At 33.1% G+C, this 22,355-nt stretch overlaps 5 protein-coding genes across 8 annotated transcripts in view; 1 reads left to right on the top strand and 4 right to left on the bottom strand.

Moving 5' to 3' along the window:
• The window catches only part of LOC144840243 (adhesion G-protein coupled receptor G4-like), a 58,371-nt gene extending 50,342 nt beyond the window's left edge, over nt 1-8,029 (top strand). Inside the window, exon 14 of the mRNA XM_078695996.1 lies at nt 7,959-8,029. The gene's annotated coding sequence lies outside the window, so the exon portion shown is untranslated. The remainder of the gene's footprint in view (nt 1-7,958) is intronic.
• LOC144839553 (putative inhibitor of apoptosis) lies at nt 3,560-6,075 on the bottom strand. 4 transcript variants are annotated; one of them, XM_078694971.1, is made up of 2 exons: nt 5,958-6,075; nt 3,560-5,367 (listed from the first exon to the last, which is right to left on the bottom strand). In XM_078694971.1, exons 1-2 carry the CDS (start codon nt 6,061-6,063, stop codon nt 3,827-3,829), a joined length of 1,647 nt encoding a protein of 548 aa, XP_078551097.1. In that variant the 5' UTR covers nt 6,064-6,075; the 3' UTR covers nt 3,560-3,826. The 4 variants fall into 4 exon arrangements, with proteins under 4 accessions (XP_078551097.1, XP_078551098.1, XP_078551099.1 ...); XM_078694972.1 differs by having other exon boundaries at nt 3,560-5,364; XM_078694973.1 differs by having other exon boundaries at nt 5,939-6,029.
• On the bottom strand, nt 6,465-10,427 carry LOC144840249 (uncharacterized). Its single transcript, XM_078696007.1, has 5 exons — nt 10,406-10,427; nt 9,618-9,734; nt 9,232-9,381; nt 8,260-8,400; nt 6,465-8,093 (listed from the first exon to the last, which is right to left on the bottom strand). The coding sequence occupies exons 1-5, from the start codon at nt 10,410-10,412 to the stop codon at nt 8,011-8,013; spliced, it is 498 nt and encodes a 165-aa protein (XP_078552133.1). The 5' UTR covers nt 10,413-10,427; the 3' UTR covers nt 6,465-8,010.
• Nucleotides 10,428-12,968: 2,541 nt separating this feature from the next.
• LOC144840033 (uncharacterized) lies at nt 12,969-15,458 on the bottom strand. The gene is made up of 4 exons (XM_078695661.1): nt 15,073-15,458; nt 14,624-14,776; nt 14,308-14,469; nt 12,969-13,851 (listed from the first exon to the last, which is right to left on the bottom strand). The coding sequence occupies exons 1-4, from the start codon at nt 15,281-15,283 to the stop codon at nt 13,646-13,648; spliced, it is 732 nt and encodes a 243-aa protein (XP_078551787.1). The 5' UTR covers nt 15,284-15,458; the 3' UTR covers nt 12,969-13,645.
• A 1,306-nt stretch (nt 15,459-16,764) lies between these two features.
• On the bottom strand, nt 16,765-20,444 carry LOC144840032 (uncharacterized). Its single transcript, XM_078695660.1, has 6 exons — nt 20,393-20,444; nt 19,047-19,312; nt 18,545-18,697; nt 18,247-18,396; nt 17,898-18,014; nt 16,765-17,773 (listed from the first exon to the last, which is right to left on the bottom strand). The coding sequence occupies exons 2-6, from the start codon at nt 19,264-19,266 to the stop codon at nt 17,562-17,564; spliced, it is 852 nt and encodes a 283-aa protein (XP_078551786.1). The 5' UTR covers nt 19,267-19,312; nt 20,393-20,444; the 3' UTR covers nt 16,765-17,561.
• Between the last annotated feature and the right edge of the window lie 1,911 nt (nt 20,445-22,355).

The following is a 22,355-nucleotide window of genomic DNA, read 5'->3' as shown; positions in this document are numbered from 1 at the left end:
CTTACTGTTTCCTTTGGCAACCCCAAACCTCATGTTACTCTGTAACCTCTCCTCCCCCTCACCATATACAGTATGAATTGAATAGCAAATATCGTAATATTTTCGGTCCGTCACATTTTAGCTATTGAACATATGCACAACAAACCTTGTGTCATGGGTAAACATATTGGAATATATCGTATAATATCCACAAAAGATCGAGAAAAATATACAGTATATATTTTATGAGACACATTTTTGCTGCCACAAAAATATAGCGTATGAAATATACCAACAGTAGGCCTACTGTATATACTTGGCAGCAGAAACAGGGCCTTATAAAATCATCTACAGTCAAATTATTTAAGTCAAAAACTATTTAAAACTGACTGAATATGACTCAGGTTAATTTTAGAAATCTATAAACCTAAAAAAAACCCCATCTCTCTAGGCTAGTTAGGAGGCAATTATGATGGCGGGTAAAGACGATGATGTGTAAAGAAGAATGGTGAATAACAGCCTAGGTAGGCTTAGCTATCAGACGATCGGGACCACGGATGATTGGGCCCACTTCAAGACGATCGGGCCCATCAAGGGTGAAAGACGATCGGGCCCAATGCATAAGACGATCGGGCCCAAAACATTCTTGGAAAATTGAAAAAAATAATTATTCGATTTAAAGTCAGAAAAATAGGAAAATATGTATACAGAATCAGGTTTCACGCATGTGCTATTAATTTTGTCGGGAGAGAGAAGTCAAGTTATATCACACTGTATAGAGCAAAAATTAAATACGGGAATACATACAACACAATGATAACAATCAAAATCAATCACATTTATTCATAAATCGAGAGTATTTGGTAAGAAATCCAGAAGTGTTAATTAGGGGAAAATTATGATAAAATCAGAAAAATCTAATTAACCTTTTTAATTAAAATTTACGCAAGAAAAGCATGTTGACACTAAGCACTAGGAATGAAATGTGGCACATTATTATTTTTATATAACACAAAAGACTATCAGGCCTAACGCTAAGACGATCGCGACCAACTGGTAAGACGATCGGGCCCAACGTGGTTCTGAAAATACTGTATGATCGGGACCAACTGATAAGACGATCGGGCCCAACACATAAGATCGGTACCGCGAAATGTGGGCCCGATCGTCTGTTCCCCGCTTAGCCTAGAGGGCTACCTACCTTATTCGCCTATACTAAGCTAGGCCTAACTAAATAGGCCTAGGCTAGAACCTAATAATATAAATAAGTAATAATAATAGGCCTAGCTCTAGCCTAGCCCTCTCTTCTCTAGCTAGGCCTAGGCTAGTATAAGCATGGCGTGGAGGTAAAAAATAGCTAGGCCTAGGGTAGGCTAGCTCTAGTAGTAGTAGTAGTAGGCCTAGGCCTAGGCCTCTAATTTTAAAGTCTAATAAAATAATATTATAAATAATAATTTAAAAAAATGTCTGAGAATTGAACCATACCATTTTTTTAAACACATGATGGACCATTTAGTTGAAAGCAATTAAATGTGTACTCTTCGTTCAAAAAACATAATGTAAACTACTAATAGTACTATTCTCAGGCCCAGGCCTACTTAAGCTCCTCGCCGACCAACAGACCAAAACAAACTAACCGCCGCGAACAATTTTCACTTTGTTTACCTGCCCGCCCTCTATAGAAGCAGAAGTGATTTTAAAGAGGGCAGTATTTACAATTATGTTGAAATCAAAGTTGACGAAATCATAGGCCCTAAATAATTTATTTTATAATTAATAATCTTTCTCTCTTTCAAATAAATTTTGTAAAAAAAAAATCCTGCATGGGAAAAATGGTCCTCTTTAAAGTACTCCCAACTGATCGATTTGTATATAGATTTAGAAACAGATGAATTGGGCTCGACTGAATAACTTCGCAAATCACATTTTTAACACACGTTATCTTCTAATAGCAACCCACACTCTAAAATAGTAACCCCCCCCCCCCTTCTAATAGCAACCCACTTTATAAGTCAATCTATAATAATAACCCACAACTCTAATAGTAACCCATGGCGGTTACTATTAGAGTCACAAAAAACCTATGATGCAGCCGTATTTTGAAAATAAGGAGATAATGCATATTGATCTCGGGAGTGGGAGAGGATTGAGTGTTTTTGAGTTTATAAAATAAAGTTAGAGTTCAACCAAATTTGTTTATTCGTACTGTTTTATTATTTTGCTGACCGGAAAAGTTAAGGATGGGTTACTATTTTCAGGTGCCTAATTTTAGATTAGTAATAGTCCACTACTCTAATAGTAACCCACCTTAAAAACAATCAAAGAATAATAACCCAGGGTTACAATTAGAAGATTTACGGTATACGGTATTCATGAGGTAAATCTTATACCTCCATGTTTTATCAATCCATGATGAAAAGGTTACCTTATGAGCATAGCCTTAGTTGCTGTCTTGCTTGTTTTGGTCTCTTTTATTCATGATGTACCTTTAAATCTATAACTACTACTACTATACTGTAGAATAATTAATTTAAATCGATTGAGCGCCCCCTGTGGATAATTCAAGTATTGTATGTTTAATCATGGAACTATAATATTATAGTTCCATGATTTAATTCAACGTGGCACATTTTGAAAGTACCGCCCATAATCTAACTAAAATAATTGTAAACGATTTAGCGCCCCTGTGGATAATTCAAGCGGTAGTATTTCACGTCTGTGCCGCACATTTTGAAAGTACCGCCCCTAATCTAACTAAAATTAAATAATTCTGAGTTCATTATTTTATTTTAGTAAAATTAATACAGTATTCTTATACGAATTTAAGAGGATTCCCTTGCTACAGGCTGAGGGCCCTTGAATTAAGTTATCCCTCTGGATTAAAACTCCAGTCGAATGGCCTCTAAGATTGCTGTTGGGAAAAGCAATTAATGCACATTTTCTGTGTATGTATTTCAATGTAAGAGCCTAGACTATTATTTACCTAACATAGTACTGTAGGTATGTCTAAATGATATGAACTTTATGATGCAGTTATTGGCAATTATGAATAAATCCGTGATCGAATCATACGGTTCTCCCGTTTATCTCAATTGTTGTATGGTAACGTACGTTAACAAGTGGTTTCAGATTTTTTAGACTGTAGGTTTACCTCACATACAAATAACAAAACACCTGCGTTTTGTATGGTGTGTGATAGACTCTGGAGTTTTGTTATAATGTAAAAGGGGTACAATATCATGTTGACCCTCTACTAGCCATACCTCCCGTATCACATTTTGAGGTACCGTAAAACCTCGGAGGAAAAGCCCATATGTGGGTCACAATCTGAGACAGCTATTATATGTCTCTGGTCACAATGTAAACCTCGAAAAGAATCCCCTTCACCGTATGTGGATATTACGGTGCAAACATTATTCACGCGACTATTCACACATCATGATGAATATAGGCGTTTGCGTGTATTATAATACACGCAAATGCCGTCAAACAAAAAACGTTGTTTTTATTAATTTTTAATCTTTTAACGAACACAATAATGGCAGAAAAAAACAAATCAATTTTTATGATGAAATGAAAATTAAAACGTTCTACGTTAGAATTTTATTAATTATTAATCAATAATAATTTTTGAATCATTAAAAAAGAAGTGTTTATGTACACACACCATCCAGTATACTATAATTACACTATTTATTATTATCATCTAACAACTGAATCATGTTTGTTGCAGATAAACAGTGTATCATGCTTAAATAACATTTTCATTGTTAATGATTTTTACAAATCAAACTGAAATACAGCTATTATTTTCTATAAAAAAAATGTCCCAAGAAGGTGCACAAAATTATGCCAGATAAGCCTTCACATATCCCTGAATTGTAGTTCTGCAAATCGGACACGACGACAGGTTTTCTGCACACGACACGCATGTGGCAAGATGAGAACATGGAACGAAAAGTACACACGCTTCATTGTCCATGCAGATCTTACAAGTGCCCTTTTCACGAAGATCGCGCAGAGTAGATTTCAATTCTTCTGACAAGTTTTCCTCATCAGACTCTGAAGATGTTGATCTTCGACCTTGACGAGTGGTGGTACTGTCGCCGTTTTTAAGCGACTCCAATGCCTGGTGCTTGCTCGTTCCATTTGCTTGCAGAGAATCATCTTTACAGTTCTGAGAATCGCCCTTCAAAGAATCAGCCTTGCAGCTCATAGAATCCGACTTGTAGCTGGATTCATCATTCTCAGCCATCATAACTGCATCAAATAGTTCAGCAGCAGAATTGAAGTTGTCACCAGTTGATTTAAGTCTGCGCTGGACAACTTTTTCCACTTGTTTGATGTCATAACCCATTTCCAGAATCTGCAGAACATATTTTGAGTGCATGGCATCTTGTAATGTAGTCTGCTTCTTGCTTGTATGTTGAGATAGCTTTTGCTGATTTCTCTGTTGAGATGGCTTTTGCTGATTTCTTTGTTGTTGTTGGCTTTGATTACTAAGTGGTGTTTTCAGATTTGGAAAGTCTCTCTGAACCTTCTGAATAAAATGGTTTCCTTTCTTTTGTATCAGCCACTCGCACTTTGGAAACCACTTAGCATGTTCAACCCAAGGGTCATCATTAATCCCCCAGCTACGTAATCCTCCCCCGCAATAAAAACACCTTGTGTCAGTCGGACTGTCTTCCAGAGCGAAAAATCCAGCCTCAGCTATTACATATGGTTGTTGGTAAGTATGCCATCTTTTAAATGTATCTTCTCTTCTATCTGCACTGCTGTATTGTGGAAACAATGTCCGTGTTAATGGAGGCTGTCGTTGATTACTACCGTGCTTCATAAGTGTATTTGTATCAAGAATTCTCGCTGTCTGTCTTTGCGGTTGTTTAACAAGATTTTGATGCAATTGCTGTTTTTTTATTGGATACAAATATTGGTTACTATTTACTTTTGCTGCTGTGACAACTTTGTCAGAGTCCGTCTCATCAGATTGTTTCAGTAACTGACATTGAGGAAAGTGTTTCCTGTGTTCCGCATCGGCAGTATCGTCTACTTCCCATTCTCTAATTTGACCACCACATGAGTAGCATTTGACTACGTCCCCGCATCCTAAGAAAAAGAATCCCGACTTTGCTAATGACGTTGCTGAGATGATGTCTGTGATTGGCCAATTCTTAAAAGATGCCAATCTTGTAAAGTAAGATGACATATCAGGGGGTTCCGTTGATGTGCTGTCAGTTTCGACGTCACTACTAAGTTCACATGAGTCATTTATGTCACCACCATCACATTGATCTTCTCCACTTCCTCTCCCATTAAGAGTAGGTTTCTGCTTGCTCTTCTGTCTTGTAAGGTCATCATGTTTGTTTTGCCTATGGCTCATGTTCACTACTGGAATAAAGAAATAAGTTTGTATTTTGTAAGAAGGAACAGTATTACACTACGTAATCTAAAGTTGTCAAACAAACTTACCAAAACTGAACGGGTAACACTTCTCAATTAGGCTAAACCACAGAGATATTGATTAACAAATCTAAACCTGGTGTTTTATACTAAACTAAAAATGTAAAGTAGATTCATTGGTAATAACCAGTTTATTGATTATTGTTGTTTATATTTAGCGTAATTACGAAATTCCGGTTTCTATTTAAAACTTAATACAGTATTAGTAACTTCCAGTCGGCCAAAATTACATCATTTTACAACCACCATCGGTATGACGAAATAACATAATGGAAAAATTAGCCGTTCAGTGGCCTGATCGTACAGTACCAGTAGGCCCTATCTATCCTATCCCTGACCAGCCTCTAAATAGCCTAGGCCTAAAATAGTAGTAGGCCTAGGAGGTAGGCTAGGCGCGAGTAAATACTAATATCCCCAGTTATTATTCGATATTTATACTAAATAGCAGGTTTTTTAAAAAAGTAAATTAATGTATAGTCGGCATGACTTCTATACTTACGGTTAAAAAAAGATTTTACCTTCCAAAGTAAATTTGATGAAATAGACGACACTAGGACGACACGAATACAATACATAAAAAACACCGGAAATTTCCGAAGTTCTATTTATAGTCGATGACATCATTATTCATACTGTATTATTCGTATACGCGAGGGAGCGACCATTCATGAACTTTATTGAACCATGGAGGAAAACCATGATTGGACGAGTCGCAATCCTGTTTTTTTAAACCGTCTATTATTACTTCACTTCATTTATTGTAAATTCCTGACGTACTTTCCATGTTCCTTTTTTATCGATGCACGGAGGAGTGACATCATTCATCGTCAACAAAAGATAAAGAAAATACAATCAATATGTGTGGAAAATTGAATATTTTATTTATGGTACTTGTTTCCAATAGTACGGCCAGATTTCCGGTATAATTATTTTTTATTATCAAATAAATCTATCAATTATTAAATATATTTTGTTGATGAAAATCCGATTAGTCCTGATAAGTTTTTATAATGACATGTATACTAGTTTTTAAATGAAATAAAATAAATATTTACAAAAATAACATGATAAAAACACACACGAAAATGAACTGTCAAAAATATCAGTAAAATTATTGAAATTCAATCAATAATGAGTGACTAAAAATTAATTACGCACAGCCTGTAGATATTTTTCTTTTTTTGTCTGAAACTATTAAAATTGTTGGTATGTATGCCTATACTGTGACAAACACAACGTGGTTTAATATCGGAGGGGGAAGGCTGTTCAATATTCAAATGTTTTAAAAAACTGCGGAATAGCCTTGATCTAACAAAATGAAAGGTTTCTTCAACAAAAACAAATGCGAAAAAGTGGCCCGGACTGTATGACGCACGATAACGATTAATAACGTATTTTTCTGTAAGCTAGATATGATTTGTAAAGAATACGTTTTTAAAGAATATTTTACAAAAACAAAGTAAATAACCGGGATTTGTGTCTCACTACGTTTTTATTCCATAAATCGAGAATACTAGGTCTATCCGTACTGTATTATTATTTGTATTATTATTACTGTTGTATACAGTAGTACAAAATGTATCCATCCTAGTATTATTACTGTTATACAGTAGTACAACATGTATCCAGCCTATCAAGTTTAATTATCAATACATGCATAAATATATTTGCAATATTACGTCAAGGAATCATTGAAGTTGAAGTACATAACATGGAATATATTTATTTATAAATATTATAACAAATATAAATATATATAATATATTTTTAAATTATAAATAGAGAAATAAAAATAAAAAGGCATAGTTCGGTATAATACGATTGTAAAATACTGCTTTGGCACACTCTATAGATTGCAATATCATACATTTAGTCTTGGTTCCAGACGGAGGTTTGACTAAATATTGGAAGGATAAATAATTTGGCACATATGGCGTTTCATACGTATACTACTTGAGATGTAAACTTCTTTTCAGTCAAAGCTCGAAACGTCGACTGGTGGACTAACATACAAAATACAATAAATACAGACTTGGGGCAATCATACACAATAAAACAGTAAAAATGAAGACAAAATGGAAATGTCGGTGGAGAATGGTATTATAATATTATTATATTAATGGATTATGGGAAGATTTACTACAGTCGACTTTGCTTTGTTTTAATATCGGCAACTTGCTTCCAGATAATACCCACCCACATAGCACCACCCCACCCCGCCCCATTTCAATATACAATAAAATATACTGGTTAGTATAATAACAATAACATAATATTTCAATAAATCTATAGTCTACGATAATTAAACTGTAGGAATTCCATCTAAAGTAGCACTTAAACATTATTTAATCATAATTATAATATATCGTAATTTGTGAATAATGTTGTATCAGGCAATACAAAATAACTTTCCATAAACAATTTAAAAGTTATATAACGATAAATAATATTACCTATTTTACATAATTCCGACTAAGAGTGAAGTTATTTATATAAACACTGACTCAAAAATGTTCCAGTATTGTTTTTTCTACTTTGGCGGTCATTCATGTAAGGTTTGAATTGAGAAGCCTAAAATATTTCCTCAGCAACATCGTCAATCGGTGGAACTTCTCTTCCATCCGGGTTCAGTGGATCGGCTCTACCTTCCTCCACTAGATTTTTAAAAAGACAGTTTCAGTCATCAGTTTCTGATTCATTCAGATCATTAAATGATGTTGATGATAAAATTAATAAATAACTAATATACTAATTTTACAATCAATGCTGAATTAATAAAGTCTTGCTTTTTCACAAAGGCAAATTAGAATTAAAACTTACGATCGGTCGAATGTTGGTCGTCACATAGACATGCCAATTGCCTTAAGCGCTTCTTATTACTACGTTTGCGCCAGATGTACACGCCGACCATCAGCAAAAACAAAGCCAAAATAAGACCTGGGATGATGATCAGGTAATTGTCTAAAAAAAAGTAACAACTCTTAAAACGGATTTGACACATGGCGAAACTAATTGTTATTTTTGTAGTGACATCACAGAATATGAAATTAGTATAGGCCTAATAATGTGAATAAAAAATAATAAAGAATTACTACTCTTGTACTTGAACTTTATTATTGCAATTCATTATATAAATAAATTGAAGTTGAACATAAAATATCGCATATAAAAAATACAAAACATAGCATTCAACAAGTAATCAAAGATAAAAAAGATACATAAATAACATATACACACTATATTGGCCGGGCTGTGCAGGCAATATTTACCAGTTCATGAAAACACCATGGTTTGTAATGAATGATTTGATCTTTTAGTTTTACATAATGGTAAACAAAATTTATTACTGTGTCTAATATTGTAAGATTGAACCCGTCGTTCTGTTAATAAATGAGTATTTTAAAAAAATCACAAAATCACAGACTTAAAAATCTGTGATTTTTATTCTTTAATTTCTGGAAATATTTCCTGCACAGCCAGGTTTGTCGATCTTCGAGTGTTTTGAGGCCCAAAATGCAGATCTCTCGTAACTGAGGAATGGGCATATCGTTTTCAAAGCGTATTCGACTACTGGCCGAACAATAGGCCTACTAGTTATATAAAAATGGCGCAAATCATTAAAATCTATAGCCTGATTTATATCAGCCGCATTTGTATAAGAAAAAATAATCTAATGTTTGCCTTTTTAAACATACGGTCAATTTGGAAGTTCCATTGGAAATCATGACTCCTAATAATTCAGTTTTATTTACACATTCGATCGGCTTATTATTTAAACATAATGGAACAAACCTGGCAACCAACTGTTGTTAGGTTCGGGCGTATTACTACTCGAATCAGTGGAATAGAACATTATGTCAGACAATGATGTTGTAGGCATTGAAGATGTTGGTTCTATCGCAGGTTCTATCGTCGTCGTCGTTGTTGTTGTAGATACCATGCCTAAATAGAGATTGAGTATGGAATGGGTTAGAGTTATGTACGCCTATTCATTTAAATGTTTGCTTATTTATATACATTTAATTTATGTTTGACTTAAGACAATGCAATCGTTTTGGTACATTGGAGTGGCGGATCCAGAATTTCGATCAACTTACACTGTAGGCCTAGATTTATAACTATATACATGCCTACATTTCCATGTTATTCTGTAGGCCTACAAATAGTGTCCAGCTTACCTGTGCATAGATCGTTACACTTGGTCACATTGTGAAAGGGCGAGTCATCATCGCAAATCAGGTTGCAATTTTCACATAAACCTGTTTGTTCGTTACGAAACGTACCCGTAGTACACACTAGTTGTAAATAAAAGACGTTTTTATATAACTTGTTATTAAATTAGTTAATATCGGCTAGGAAAACTAATACTTAAAAATCATGATTTAAAAATTAATATTTTGCATAAGAAATGAAAACAAAACATACTTTATAAATTTTTGATTTTATATCATGTTTTTTTAAATCCCCCGTGAGTGTTGAATAAAGTATATGAATTGAATTAATTAGATAATCTGTACATGCAATAACTGCTTCGTGAACGTGAAAACATGGTTATTTCCTCGGAAACAAAGGTCAATGTATTGGTCTTGAGTGTCTTGTTTGTTCGTTACGAAACGTACCCGTAGTACACACTAGTTGTAAATAAAAGACGTTTTATATAACTTGTTATTAAATTAGTTAGTTAATATCGGCTAGGAAACTGATACTTAAAAATCATGATTTAAAAATTAATATTTTGCATAAGAAATGAAAACAAAACATACTTTATAAATTTTTTATTTTATATCATGTTTTTTTAAATCCCCCGTGAGTGTTGAATAAAGTATATGAATTGAATTAATTAGATAATCTGTACATGCAATAACTGCTTCGTGAACGTGAAAACATCCTCGGAAACAAAGGTCAATGTATTGGTCTTGAATATGAATGAACTATTATTGAAAACATGATTAATTTTGTGACTTACGATTCATTCTGACGATAATCTCTGGTACAGCCTCCCAAAATGTCCTTATTTAGAGAAAAGATAAATTTAGAAGTTGTTTTTATCAACAAAACTTAACCAGTCTATCTGCAGGTCTCAACTATGGACAATTTAAGATCTCAACCGAATTATTCATGGAAGGAAATCTAACATACTTCAAACAGGCCTACATTTTATTTACACATCTAAAATAAATTATGAATAATAGGTATAAACAAAAATTGAGTTTTAAAATTCATTTAAATGTGATTCAAAATAAAATTCGTCGGACGGTAAACAACATCGCCAATTTCCTAGTAGCCACCTTGGTACTATGAATACTGTAGTATAAGGAGATGTTAATCCTTTAAAAAAAATAATATCATAGGCTTACTACTACCAGGGAGTTCTAATAACAACTCCCTGCTACTACATTTTGTTGCAATGTATGTGCATGGAGAAATAACTTATTTCTCCATGGTATGTGCATGGAGGAATTTTTCCTCCATGGTATGTGTAAGTCTGCGCTAGTAGTACAAACCTTCTACAATATAAAATGTAACGCGGTATTTCCGGTAGACGGCTCTCGGATAAAAGGATCTAAGCATGGAGTAAATAATAATTATTATTCTTTACTCCATGATCTAAGAATAATTAATGAGATTAAGACCTACCTTCTGTATTTTCGATAAGAAACGTGTAGTGGTATTCAGTGTAAATAAATATAGCTATTTCCGTTTATCTAACAAATGGTTTTAAATGACTGATCTGAAGTTCATGGCCTGCTGAATCTGATCTGAAACAAACAATACGACTCGATCGATGGATGTGACATCACACTGTTCATTACATCAACTACGTGTCTGGAAGCTTATGTTCAATGACTGTTTATATTGTGTTTATACCGTACGTTTAGGCCTATTTATTAAATACACTGTCAGTGTGTGATACAAGTTTGTTTATTTGACGTTTAAATCCGTTGCACACTAGATTTTTTTAATTCAAAATATGATGGAAAAAATATAATAAAATATAAATATGGGCCTACCTAAATAAAAGAAAATAAGCCACTTTAAAATTACTTTTTAAATGAATAGGCCTCATTTCAATTTAATGTTAGGACTGCAGCGTTATACCAAGGCATATTTATTGATACATCATTTATTAATTTATTAAAATCTTTGCTATTTCCCATCGTTTTATAGGTAGCTGCTTTTATTCAAAATTTGACCAAAATATTGTAATCATTTACTGTCCTTTTAAAAGGAGGTAGCAATCCAAACATTGTACACAATATTAAAAGTCTTTTATTTTTTAGTGGAGTTGTTTTTTTGTCATGAACCGGATTTAAAGATCGTATGATGTTTGTATGAATGAGACAGAATTTACATGCATGGAAAATCCAAAAATACTATGAATGTGTTGCGTAATAATATGACGCATGATACAATAATAGGCCATTCATGACAATAAGAATAAAGAAATTCCAATCAATTCAATTGTTGAACGAGAGGAATATTGACTGGTTCTGGGGAAAAAAAGTAATATTAATAATATTAATTTCTCCAGTGGTAATTTCCTCTTTCTGCGTATAGGCCCTACTGAAAGTTTTACCATCACATTATTTGAATCACACAGTCAATGCCAATGCCCTTCAAAACTGAACTGTGATGGCAATAACATTATCTACTGTCGACCACATTTTACCAAGACATTTTAATATTATTTCTTCATAAAAATTAATTTTGGCCTAATTAATATTAGTGCAATAACGACTGTTAATCAACTATGAGCAAAAGATTTCAAAAAGAGGAGTGGCCCTCGTCAGAGTTTGCATCAGCATAAATCTTGTCTTTGTTTTTGACAACCTAACTACACCACCTAACTGCCACCTCCTTGTTAACAGTGAAAGTTTGTATCTCTATGGTAATAGTAAGTAATGAGTGAAATGAAGCCTATTATTAGGGTCATTAGTAATGTTACTATCTATATTCAATGGGGGAAAAATTCCAATTGTACCATCTGACAGTATTATACGTACCGGTTCAATTGTAATTCGGTGCCAATCACAACGTTGAATCATACATTACGTCAGACGTTACAATACATAGGCCTACACAATATAATACACATTATTTTTTAAGATGGTTATCATTATTATTAACAATACGCTACGTATGCTCTGATGATTGATTTATTGTTGCCTAACCTGCATGGTTTTCTTTGTGTTATGCTACGTAAGTTATACATTATCGGAATGTGTTCTTCAATATCCAAAAGAAAATGTGAAAACAGTACGCCTACAGCATCCCTGAATGTATTAACTGAGGAGTGCAATGTGTAGCACACCTATAATTTTCAAAAGACAAGGCCTGTCTACATTCTTATTATCAATTACAATATTTACATGATTAGTTTTATTTTTACAATAACCTCTTTAGTTTTCTTGGCATATGAGTGTGCGTCACAAGAATCAAGCGTTCACCGGAGTTGTTTCGAGTAAACATTAATCATTTAAAAAAGAAATGACACTTGTATAAAAAACACAGATAAACACATATAGGCCTATATGCATTATTTTATTGAAAGATTGTGTTGTAAACCGTGACAAAAGTGTAAATATAAAAATGTCCCTTTACGATCCGTACTTAATAAAATATACTAGCCTATACACCTACCTACATTCAGCCAATAGCTTACATTCGTTCTCTCTAAAACTACTCAAGGTGAAATCATTTCCATTAATGAAAATCAAGTACTGTTTTTTGGAATATTTTCACTTTCCCATGAAATGAAGAAAGGGCAATGCATAGTTTTAAAAATACGGCCAACCTCTCTATTCAGGGGACACTGTATTGTTGGGGGAGGGGGGTCTACTCAGGAGTGTAACAATGCCAATTTGGGAGTAAGAAGAATGTACTCATACTCCAAGAAATTAAATATTTTGTGTCATCCAAATTATACTCAATTTTAGAAGTACAAATCATTGCAGTATTTAAAAATAATTATGCAGTTTCTTATTACTTTTAAAACAGCGGCCTTTTTACGTAATGCAATTTTCTCAATCTTCATGATTGCAAAGAACATAGAAAGACAGTAGGCCTAAATGTAGCACAGATCCTCGTTCTGATATGTGCGTCGTATCCGCCGAATGAAAAATGATCAATCCATCCCCGAGCCGATTTCCGTCGTCAATAGAAAAGCAAGTTGATTTCCTTTTTTATCTTATTTGTTTATTTTACATCATACCATATCAGATGGAGCCTGGTCCGCCACCGGTTTATGTGCAATGGTATGCGTAGTTTTTTCAGAGATAGGTGTTGCAGTTTGATGCAAGTCTTCAAGTTTGTTTGTGTTTCTTTTACACCGTCTGTTTAAGTATAACACAATACATACCAATAGTATGACTGCGAAAACCGGTATACAAATCAGAATGATGTTCCGTTTATCTACAAACAAAAAAGAAGTATGAATAAAATCATTCGCTGGGCTGAACTCCCACTTCTTACCCATCCATAACAAAGATAATAATTATAAATAAAAACTCACAAAGGGATATTGTTCTTTCTGTGTAAAATATTTTAAAACGAGATAGATGATAATGATGATATTTGTCAAGTGTATAGAAAAATATAAGAAAATTAATGAAAAAAGGAGGTAATACGGAATTCAAAAATGTAAAAATGTTACTGATGAATTGTAACGACATTTGGAATTAACAAAAATGTGTTAAATAATATGATTTTATGTAATGACGTGACATAATATGAATGTGAATAAAAGTGGTGTTTGCACCACAAAAGAGAAAAAAAATAAATAAAAATGTTTCACAAATGGACTAGGCCTATAGTAAAAGGAAATGGGTCTATCTGCCGTAAACTACTACATTTTGTCTATTGACTTACTATTGCCACTTGTAATGCTATCACTATGATGATTCAATGTTTCTGCTATAACTGGAGTCCTTGTAGTTAACGTAGGCGTAGTAGTAATGTCATTAGGCCTAGTAGTAGTAATATATTCAACTGTTGTTGGTATTAAAAGTATTGAAGTAGGTGACACCAAGCCTATAAAAAAGTAGAATAAATAATGCCATTATTTGACAAATTTGAAAATTGTACAATTAGAATAAGTTGAGTGATCAGTAAACAATAGGCCTAATTGATATAGAAACAATGGAATATTAAATTTCAATATAGACATCAATACCAACAGTCTTACCTGGACATTTGTCTGTACATTTAGTAACATCAAAGAAGCCAGAGTCTTTACTGCACCATATCTCACACGGGTCACACACGCCTGTACCTTCGTTACAGTATGTCATTGGAAAATCTAGACATCTATTGGAACATGCATCAAGCACCACAGGTTCTACAAAATACAAAGATAATATAGGCCTATGGTTATGTAATTGCACCACAGGTTCTACAAAATACAAAGATAATTAGGCCTATGGTTATGTAATTGCGCTCGACGTCGTTAACGCGTAAAAAAGTAAGCTTTAGAATAATTCTGTACAAATCTCTAAACGATAAATTCTTTGTGATTTTTGTGTGATGTAAGATAAATAATAAAACAGCGGAATTTCTGTTTCTGGTCTAAACCTACACTTACGTAATTTTTAATATAAATACAACATCTCTTTTGAAAGACAAATCAAATCTTACCATCTAAACATCCAAGCGATTGACATTTGTTTGAATTATAAAATTGCGAATCTTCCTCACAATATATGTTACAGTTCTCGCATATCGCTGTTAGTTCATTGCAGTAAACGTATTTAAATTGTTGACAACGATTATTACAAACGTCAAACGCCAATGACATCCAGTGATTGAACATAAAGAAGAGAATTACAAGAGCAGTTTTACACGACATGGTGGTTTATTAGTGACAGTGAAGGAAATAAATATAGTAGTGACTAACATGAGATTCTATTTGTTAACAACTATATTTCCTTTTAGAATATCAGATATATTAATGATAATAGTTTGGACTTTTATCTCTGAATCATCAGCTATAATTATATCTTTGGTTTACCCCATTATGACGTCATAATGCGCCGTGTGACAGATTAAGACTAAGAGCATATCAATAAAAATGAAGTTCTAAACTTTAATTGGTTTGGCGTGGAGGAGGACTTCAATTCCAAAAATCCACCGGTCACCCTCTTCCACCCGCCCCAACAGAGGTAAAACATCGTGATTCAAAATTGAATGTTTATTGTTAATGGAAAATTCTCGAAAGTTATTTAAGCACCGTACTCCCTAGGCTATCTTTATCAAATCGTATCTGAAAAACGGACAACACTGTACTTAAATATATTAATTGAAGATCTATTAAGGTCTATGGATACTGAACTGAAAACATATCTATTAATGGGTGTCGTTTCATCGGAAGCGGTATTTCCAATATTTATTTATATACATTATATTTAATCAATTGAACTGTGAACAAATGTTTCATGTTGTTGGAATTTTTCAATTACTATTTTAGCCTACACAAGTAGGGTTATTAGCGGTGCATTGGATTTTCCAAGCCTTGAGCTCTCTCTACACTATCAAACTAGTTTGACTATCACATGTTTGTCAGTCAAAGCTTTAAAATCGAATTGTATTTTATCATTACGTCAGACACACACAATATAAAATAAGGCGCGTTTTCAAAATTACATATCTGAATAGCATATTCAATCATTTTTAATAAAGATAAAGATTTGTTTTTAAGTTATTAAACAATACCCTCACACCAAAACTCTGGAGTTTTGCTTTTGGTGTGAAGGGTATACAAAATTGAGCTGATTGGCAATATTCATTCTCACATAACACGTGTGGAGTTGAACGCCTAAATATAACAAACCCTACCATTCCATTAGTAAGATAAACTCGTCGTTCAAAGTTGCAGGCGTTAAAATAATATGGAATAACCTATTTTCGCCAACAAATTTAATTGCTTCATTCAAAACTAGATATCGATTTCATTTTTAAAACAAAACTAAAATTATTTTTTCCCCGATTTATTTTGTATTTAAGACAGGACAATGCAAAACTGGTTTTTCTTTTACCTATGTGCGCGTGTGCACATGCCTATACAAAAAAGCATAGGTAGGACATACACACATGTTTGCTACAGTTTCTTATCGCCAGCATTAAAACGATTGGAATTGTACTGCGAACGTTTTACACTATCTTACTATGAATAAATAGGGCCTATATAATAATTTTTAAAAATAGCCGGCCTATTCCCAATGTTTTTAATAGTTTAGGTATTCTTAATGAGTTTTTTTAGTTTATAGTTAATCATGAAAAATACCAACTTAATGAACTACAGTACGGTATACAGACACACAGAAAAACAATAAAAAAAATACAATATTCATGATAGGCTATTATTATTTTTTCATATTTAAATCTATTATATTATTTATGTCAAACAATAAATTATATTTTGTTATAAATATATAGTACATATAAAATATAAAATACGTTTACCATTGACCAGTTAAAAAACAAAGATATTTCAAAGATATATAACTTATCCTAATATATTATTTTTAAAAATCGTTATCTAAATACACACATTGTACAATATATACATAAATCTTAAACGTTAATCTTCTGTCTAAATCGATATAAATATCAAAGTATTGCATTTTTTTAAATACAAGGCACAATTTATTAAAATGAATAAAGTACTGTATATATAAGTTGCTATCGTACAGAAACTGCTGCATTATTTATTGTAAAAGGCCTAACCGATGATGTAATTCCTATGGATCGATATGGAGACATTAGGCCTATAAAAAAAGTCCAACCCGAAAAAAAAATGCATACATCATTCTTGGCCTAAACAATCTTTGTCCTTCATATTGATAAATTCCCAGTTCTTTATCTATTATTATTTTGGACGAATATTAATTTGTTTAGTTTATTTTCTCAAACCAACAACCACATGCAGTTATATATCTAAATTAATTGTAAATACAGATATATAACGTGGTATATGTTAATTTACCAGTAGACTGACGGAGGGTCATCATTCACCGGCTTTCGCTGATGATTTTGTTCCTGTGATGGTGACAGGAGTTCAACTGGATCGTCTACTGATGCAGTTTGATTCGGCTGCAGGGATGATCATTCATCATCAGTGGTATATTTTAACTTGCCAGTAGACTGGATGGAGCGGAATCCTCCACCGGCTTGTGCTGATGATTTTGTGATGGTGACCGGGGTTCAACTACTGATGCAGTTGGATTCGGCTGCAGGGATGATGGTTCATCTGTATGGTTAGGGTCGGGGTTTGTATCTTCGTTTGTAACGTCTACGGGTTGTCGAATAAGTGGACTCGTAGGTGCAGGAACTGTTAGGCCTACGATAAAAGTTAAAACAAATTAAAAATTCCGCTTTAGAAATGCTGAGCCAACTATGGCTTAACTAACTGGTTATTTGTTGTACAGTATATAGAAAAATACAAATAACAATAATTAACTTACTTTCTACATCGTTGGGTAAATTCTTTTTTATATTTTTATAGATGAAAATGATTAGTAATGTGACTAACACCACCATTATGACTGAGGATACCGCTATACCAATGTACATGTTTCGGCCTGTAAAGAACAAAATACATCAATAATATAATGACATTATAACTCCCACATTTAATATAATATAATCATTGATCGTTTATTAATGATATTGTTTTATATTGTGCTTTCTGAACGTAGACCACTGTTTAATTCTTAAACAAACAAGGAAGAAAACTCTTTCGTAAGCACTGTTACCACTTTTTTTAAGAATAGAAAATACGGTGTGGAAGAATTTACTTTATAGAAGACCTACCGCTGTCACTTGTAATAGCACCATGTACAGGCCCTGCTTGTGTTGTAGAATATCTGATAGATTCTGTAGTAACAGGAGTAGCAACAGTAGAAGAAGGAGTAAAGATTTCATCTGGTGTTGATAATTCTATCGGAGTAGGTGATACCATTCCTGTTAAAAAGCGTTAAAAATGCAATTAATTTACACATTGATATCAACATCATACGAGGTGTATTTTTCTTGAGTGGAGTAAACAATAGACCACTTTTAGCAATATTAGTGAATTTTAATGGATATAGCAATATCAACACAGCCTTACCTGGACATTTGTCTGTACATTTAGTAACATCAAAGAACACGGAGTCTTTACTGCACCATATCTCACACGGGTCGCACACGCCTGTGCCCTCGTTACAGTATGTCATTGGAAAATCTAGACATCTATTGGAACATGCATCAAGCACCACAGGTTCTACAAAATACAAAGATAATATAGGCCTATGGTTATGTAATTGCACCACAGGTTCTACAAAATACAAAGTGACTAGTTATGTAACTAACTAACTAACTAATTCCGTACAAACATATACCGATCAAAATTAATTAAAGTAGGCAGGAGGTCTTCTGTATAGGACTATTGTTTTTTTTGTGGAATTATTTGTTTTCATATATTTGGTGTTTGTTATGCAAGTTCTTGTGATGTCAATTACATGTGAATAATAGCACAAACCTAATTAATTATTGTGTCTGAAGCCTAAGAATACAATTACGTAATTTTGACTATATTCAACATCTCTTTTGAAAGACAAATCAAATCTTACCATCTAAACATCCAAGAGATTGACATTTGTGTGCACTATAAAATTGCGAATCGTCCTCGCAATATATGTTACAGTTCTCACATATTGCTGTTAGTTCGTTGCAATATACGTACTTAAATTGTTGACAACGATTGTTACAAACGTCAACCGCCAATGTTATCCAATGATTACATATAACCAAGAGAAATACAAGAGTATTTTGTATCGACGTCATCATCATGGTTTAATGAAAGTATAATTTGACAGAAACGATTAGGAAATAATCTACAGTAGAAAAAAAAGAAAAGAAAAGGTGATTATAAGCAAACTGTTGTTAACACAATGCCTGACTGTACTCGGATATTATATGTTCTTGAAGTTTCTAACTCTGAGTCATCAAGTTATATCCGTTACATGTGGGTAATTCCCCGTGAAATGTGTAATGTGACGTCATCTTTACAGTTATCAATGAATATAACGCCCACGCAATAATAGAATGCATTTCCGGTAACGTCATAATTGTATACGGTATTCAATTGTTTGAAAAACTATATGCAGAAGAGGAGATGGGGTGTGGTGGTTGGAGGTGGTATGAGAGGGGGTGGTTGGAGATGGGGTGGGGTGGTATGAGAGGGGGTGGTTGGAGATGGGGTGGAGTGGTATGAGAGGGGGTGGTTGGAGATGGGGTGGAGTGGTATGAGAGGGGTGGTTGGAGATGGGGTAGGTTGGTATGAGATGAGATGAAGTGGTTGGAGATAGGGTGGGGTGGTTAGAGCGGAGTTGGGGAAATCAGGGAAGGGGTGATGGTGGAGAAAGCTGTTTTTTAGGAAATCCACATTTTTAAATTATTAAACAAAATTGAGCTGATTGGCGATATTCATTCTCACTTAACACGTGTGGAGTAGAACGCCTCAAATATAACGATAGGCCTACCCTACTATTCCATTAGTAAATCCGTCGTTCAAAGTTACAGGCGCTAAAATATGGAATAACCCATTCGCCAACAATTCAATTTTTTTTTACAAAACTAAAATAATTTTTCCCCGATTTATTTCGTATTCAAGACAGGACAATGCAAAACAGGTTTTTCTTTTACCTATGTAATCCTGGATAAAGATGTTTTAAAATGAAGTTCAAAACTTAAACTGTTCACTCTCTCCACACCCTTTTCCTCACTTTCCCCTACCCATTAAACTTGCGCCTATGATTGTTTGAAACATATAGGCCTACTTCTAAAATAAAGTGGGGGAAGACCATCGTGATTAAACACTAGCTATTGAAACCAAATGTATAAACAAGTTTATTGTTATAAATTGTAATAGTCAAAGCAAATCACTAATTTTAAAATAAACAATATTCGGCCTACCTTCGTATTGGTCCTTCGTACTGCTTGCTTGATTGTCAGACAGACAGTGATGCTGATCGAATGAGTCGATATCAAATTATACTGTATACACAATAGGTTATCTATCGTCTACTATAAATAGTACATACGAGTTGAATTGGGTATTTCCCTTTTATTAGTATGAGCATGGAGCTATTATAGCTCCATGGTATGAGGGCGCGCATATACACATTTTCCGTGATCAAGGACTATCAAACGACCTTGATAACCTTCATATTAACAATAGGCATGTGTAGCATAGCCTACTGTTGTTATTATAGCTTATCGAAGCATTTTGACCGAAACATATACACTTTCTCAATTATGTTTAAAAATGTAGTTTACTGCAATTATTTAAAATTAAACAAAATGCAATTTGACTATAATATAATTCAAAAATGGTTCTGATATTGTTTGTTTTGGTTTTGTACCAGGGATTCACATGGCCTAATTACTGCCAACATATACGGTACTTTATTACGTTAGGTCTACAAACAAAAATAAAATATCAATTATCCACCCTTTTTATTTACGAGTGGTCCTATGTTTTTGTTTATCGCTAATGTTCATCGCAATCACTCACATTGTATGAAAAGCATAAGGCTTCACATGTTCAGAGCAAATTAATGTTATCAGACTAAAGTTTAATTCATGTCGCTGAAATACAAAATGTTATGTTAAGTAGAAAAATAGAGTCTCACTACAAATATCTTTACACAAATATTACCAGAAATAGTTAAACGATGATAGAGACTCACAAGTAGCCTATACAATATTTATACTTTAGTTAATATTTTCTTATACAGTACTAAAGAACAAGATTTGTTTATAAATAATAATACACTGAGTGGTATGTACTGGTACAGTATTTCAAACTGTAAACAGCCTCTTCAACTTTGTTATATGCTGCAGTAAATGATGGACAAAGGTTATTTGATTATAGTAAAAATGTGTGTTTCTGCAGTTCAGGTGGTCAATCCAACAAGGGGATACGGTTTATTTATTTATTTGTTATTTATTCTGTAAAAACACTCAAAATGCAACAGAAGTTGCAATTCTTATGAGTTTACAAAAGGTATAACAAATAAAACAGTTATAAAAATAAAAAGATCAAACGTTACAGATGTATTGTCCCCCAAAAACATGAAAAATGAAGATTAATTAAATCAGACTTTGAATATGTTATTTTGTAGTTTTAATAAAGTTAATCACTTCAGTAGAAGAAAAACCAAAAAAAATAATGTTTTCACCTATAAAATGACGAAATAAATGGTTAAATTTAACCAAAAACCCATTGGCTGGCAGCCAATTTGACCATTTTTTGCTTTAAAACTTTGTTTTGATCCAATTTTTGGTCAAAGTGGATAACTATTATGTTACATTAAAATGGCATATTCAAAAGTGTTGTTAAGAATTATTTTTTTCAGGGGGACAATATATCTTTAAGTCTATACTGGAAAACTAAATAGAACCGATAAATACACATTATAAAATCGTTAGATCAGCATCTTACTTTTAGCACGTACGTCCAAGTGCGCACGCTCCATCTTGCGTCTACAACACTGAAGATTTATGAAGGAATTAAAAGTAGATAGGCAGAAAAGAAAATTATTATCATGTTTTCTTGTTTATTAATTTAATGAAATAGAAACAACAAGTACAGTGTACCAAGGGTGGCAGAAGAGGCAGACAGCTTCTGCCGCGACTTAGGCGTGTCTCTCTAACACAAAAACATAAAATAAATTGATTAGATATAAATTATTATATATAGTTGTGATTTGAAATAGTGTAAAATAATAATTGTTTAAACTGTCTGTACAAATGTTTCCAATGTGTTGTCCTTAAAAGAATAAATGTTTAAACGTCAATAACCTCACATATTAATATATAGGTTATATACATTTTGGTTTCCAAATAAAAACAAACGTTAACAGTTTGCTTAATAA

The sequence above is a fragment of the Antedon bifida genome, chromosome 4, assembly GCF_963402885.1.
Source record: "Antedon bifida chromosome 4, ecAntBifi1.1, whole genome shotgun sequence".
Taxonomy (NCBI): domain Eukaryota; kingdom Metazoa; phylum Echinodermata; class Crinoidea; order Comatulida; family Antedonidae; genus Antedon; species Antedon bifida.
Note: the sequence above shows the minus strand (reverse complement) of the source record. Positions and strands in the feature narration are given on the sequence as shown.

Coding starts and splice junctions, on each gene's coding strand:
- LOC144840032 (XM_078695660.1), bottom strand. CDS start 19,266: ATGATGATGACGTCGATACAAAATACTCTTGTATTTCTCTTGGTTATA. Junction 18,698..19,046: donor ATCTCTTGGATGTTTAGATG/GTAAGATTTGAT, acceptor TGTATTTTGTAG/AACCTGTGGTGCTTGATGCA. Junction 18,397..18,544: donor ATGTACAGACAAATGTCCAG/GTAAGGCTGTGT, acceptor GCTTTTTAACAG/GAATGGTATCACCTACTCCG.
- LOC144840249 (XM_078696007.1), bottom strand. Junction 9,382..9,617: donor GTGTAACGATCTATGCACAG/GTAAGCTGGACA, acceptor ATCTCTATTTAG/GCATGGTATCTACAACAACA. Junction 8,094..8,259: donor CGACCAACATTCGACCGATC/GTAAGTTTTAAT, acceptor TTAAAAATCTAG/TGGAGGAAGGTAGAGCCGAT.
- LOC144839553 (XM_078694971.1), bottom strand. CDS start 6,063: ATGATGTCATCGACTATAAATAGAACTTCGGAAATTTCCGGTGTTTTT. Junction 5,368..5,957: donor CATCAAATTTACTTTGGAAG/GTAAAATCTTTT, acceptor TCTTTATTCCAG/TAGTGAACATGAGCCATAGG.
- LOC144840033 (XM_078695661.1), bottom strand. CDS start 15,283: ATGTCGTGTAAAACTGCTCTTGTAATTCTCTTCTTTATGTTCAATCAC. Junction 14,470..14,623: donor ATGTACAGACAAATGTCCAG/GTAAGACTGTTG, acceptor ACTTTTTTATAG/GCTTGGTGTCACCTACTTCA. Junction 13,852..14,307: donor TAGCATTACAAGTGGCAATA/GTAAGTCAATAG, acceptor TTTTGTTTGTAG/ATAAACGGAACATCATTCTG.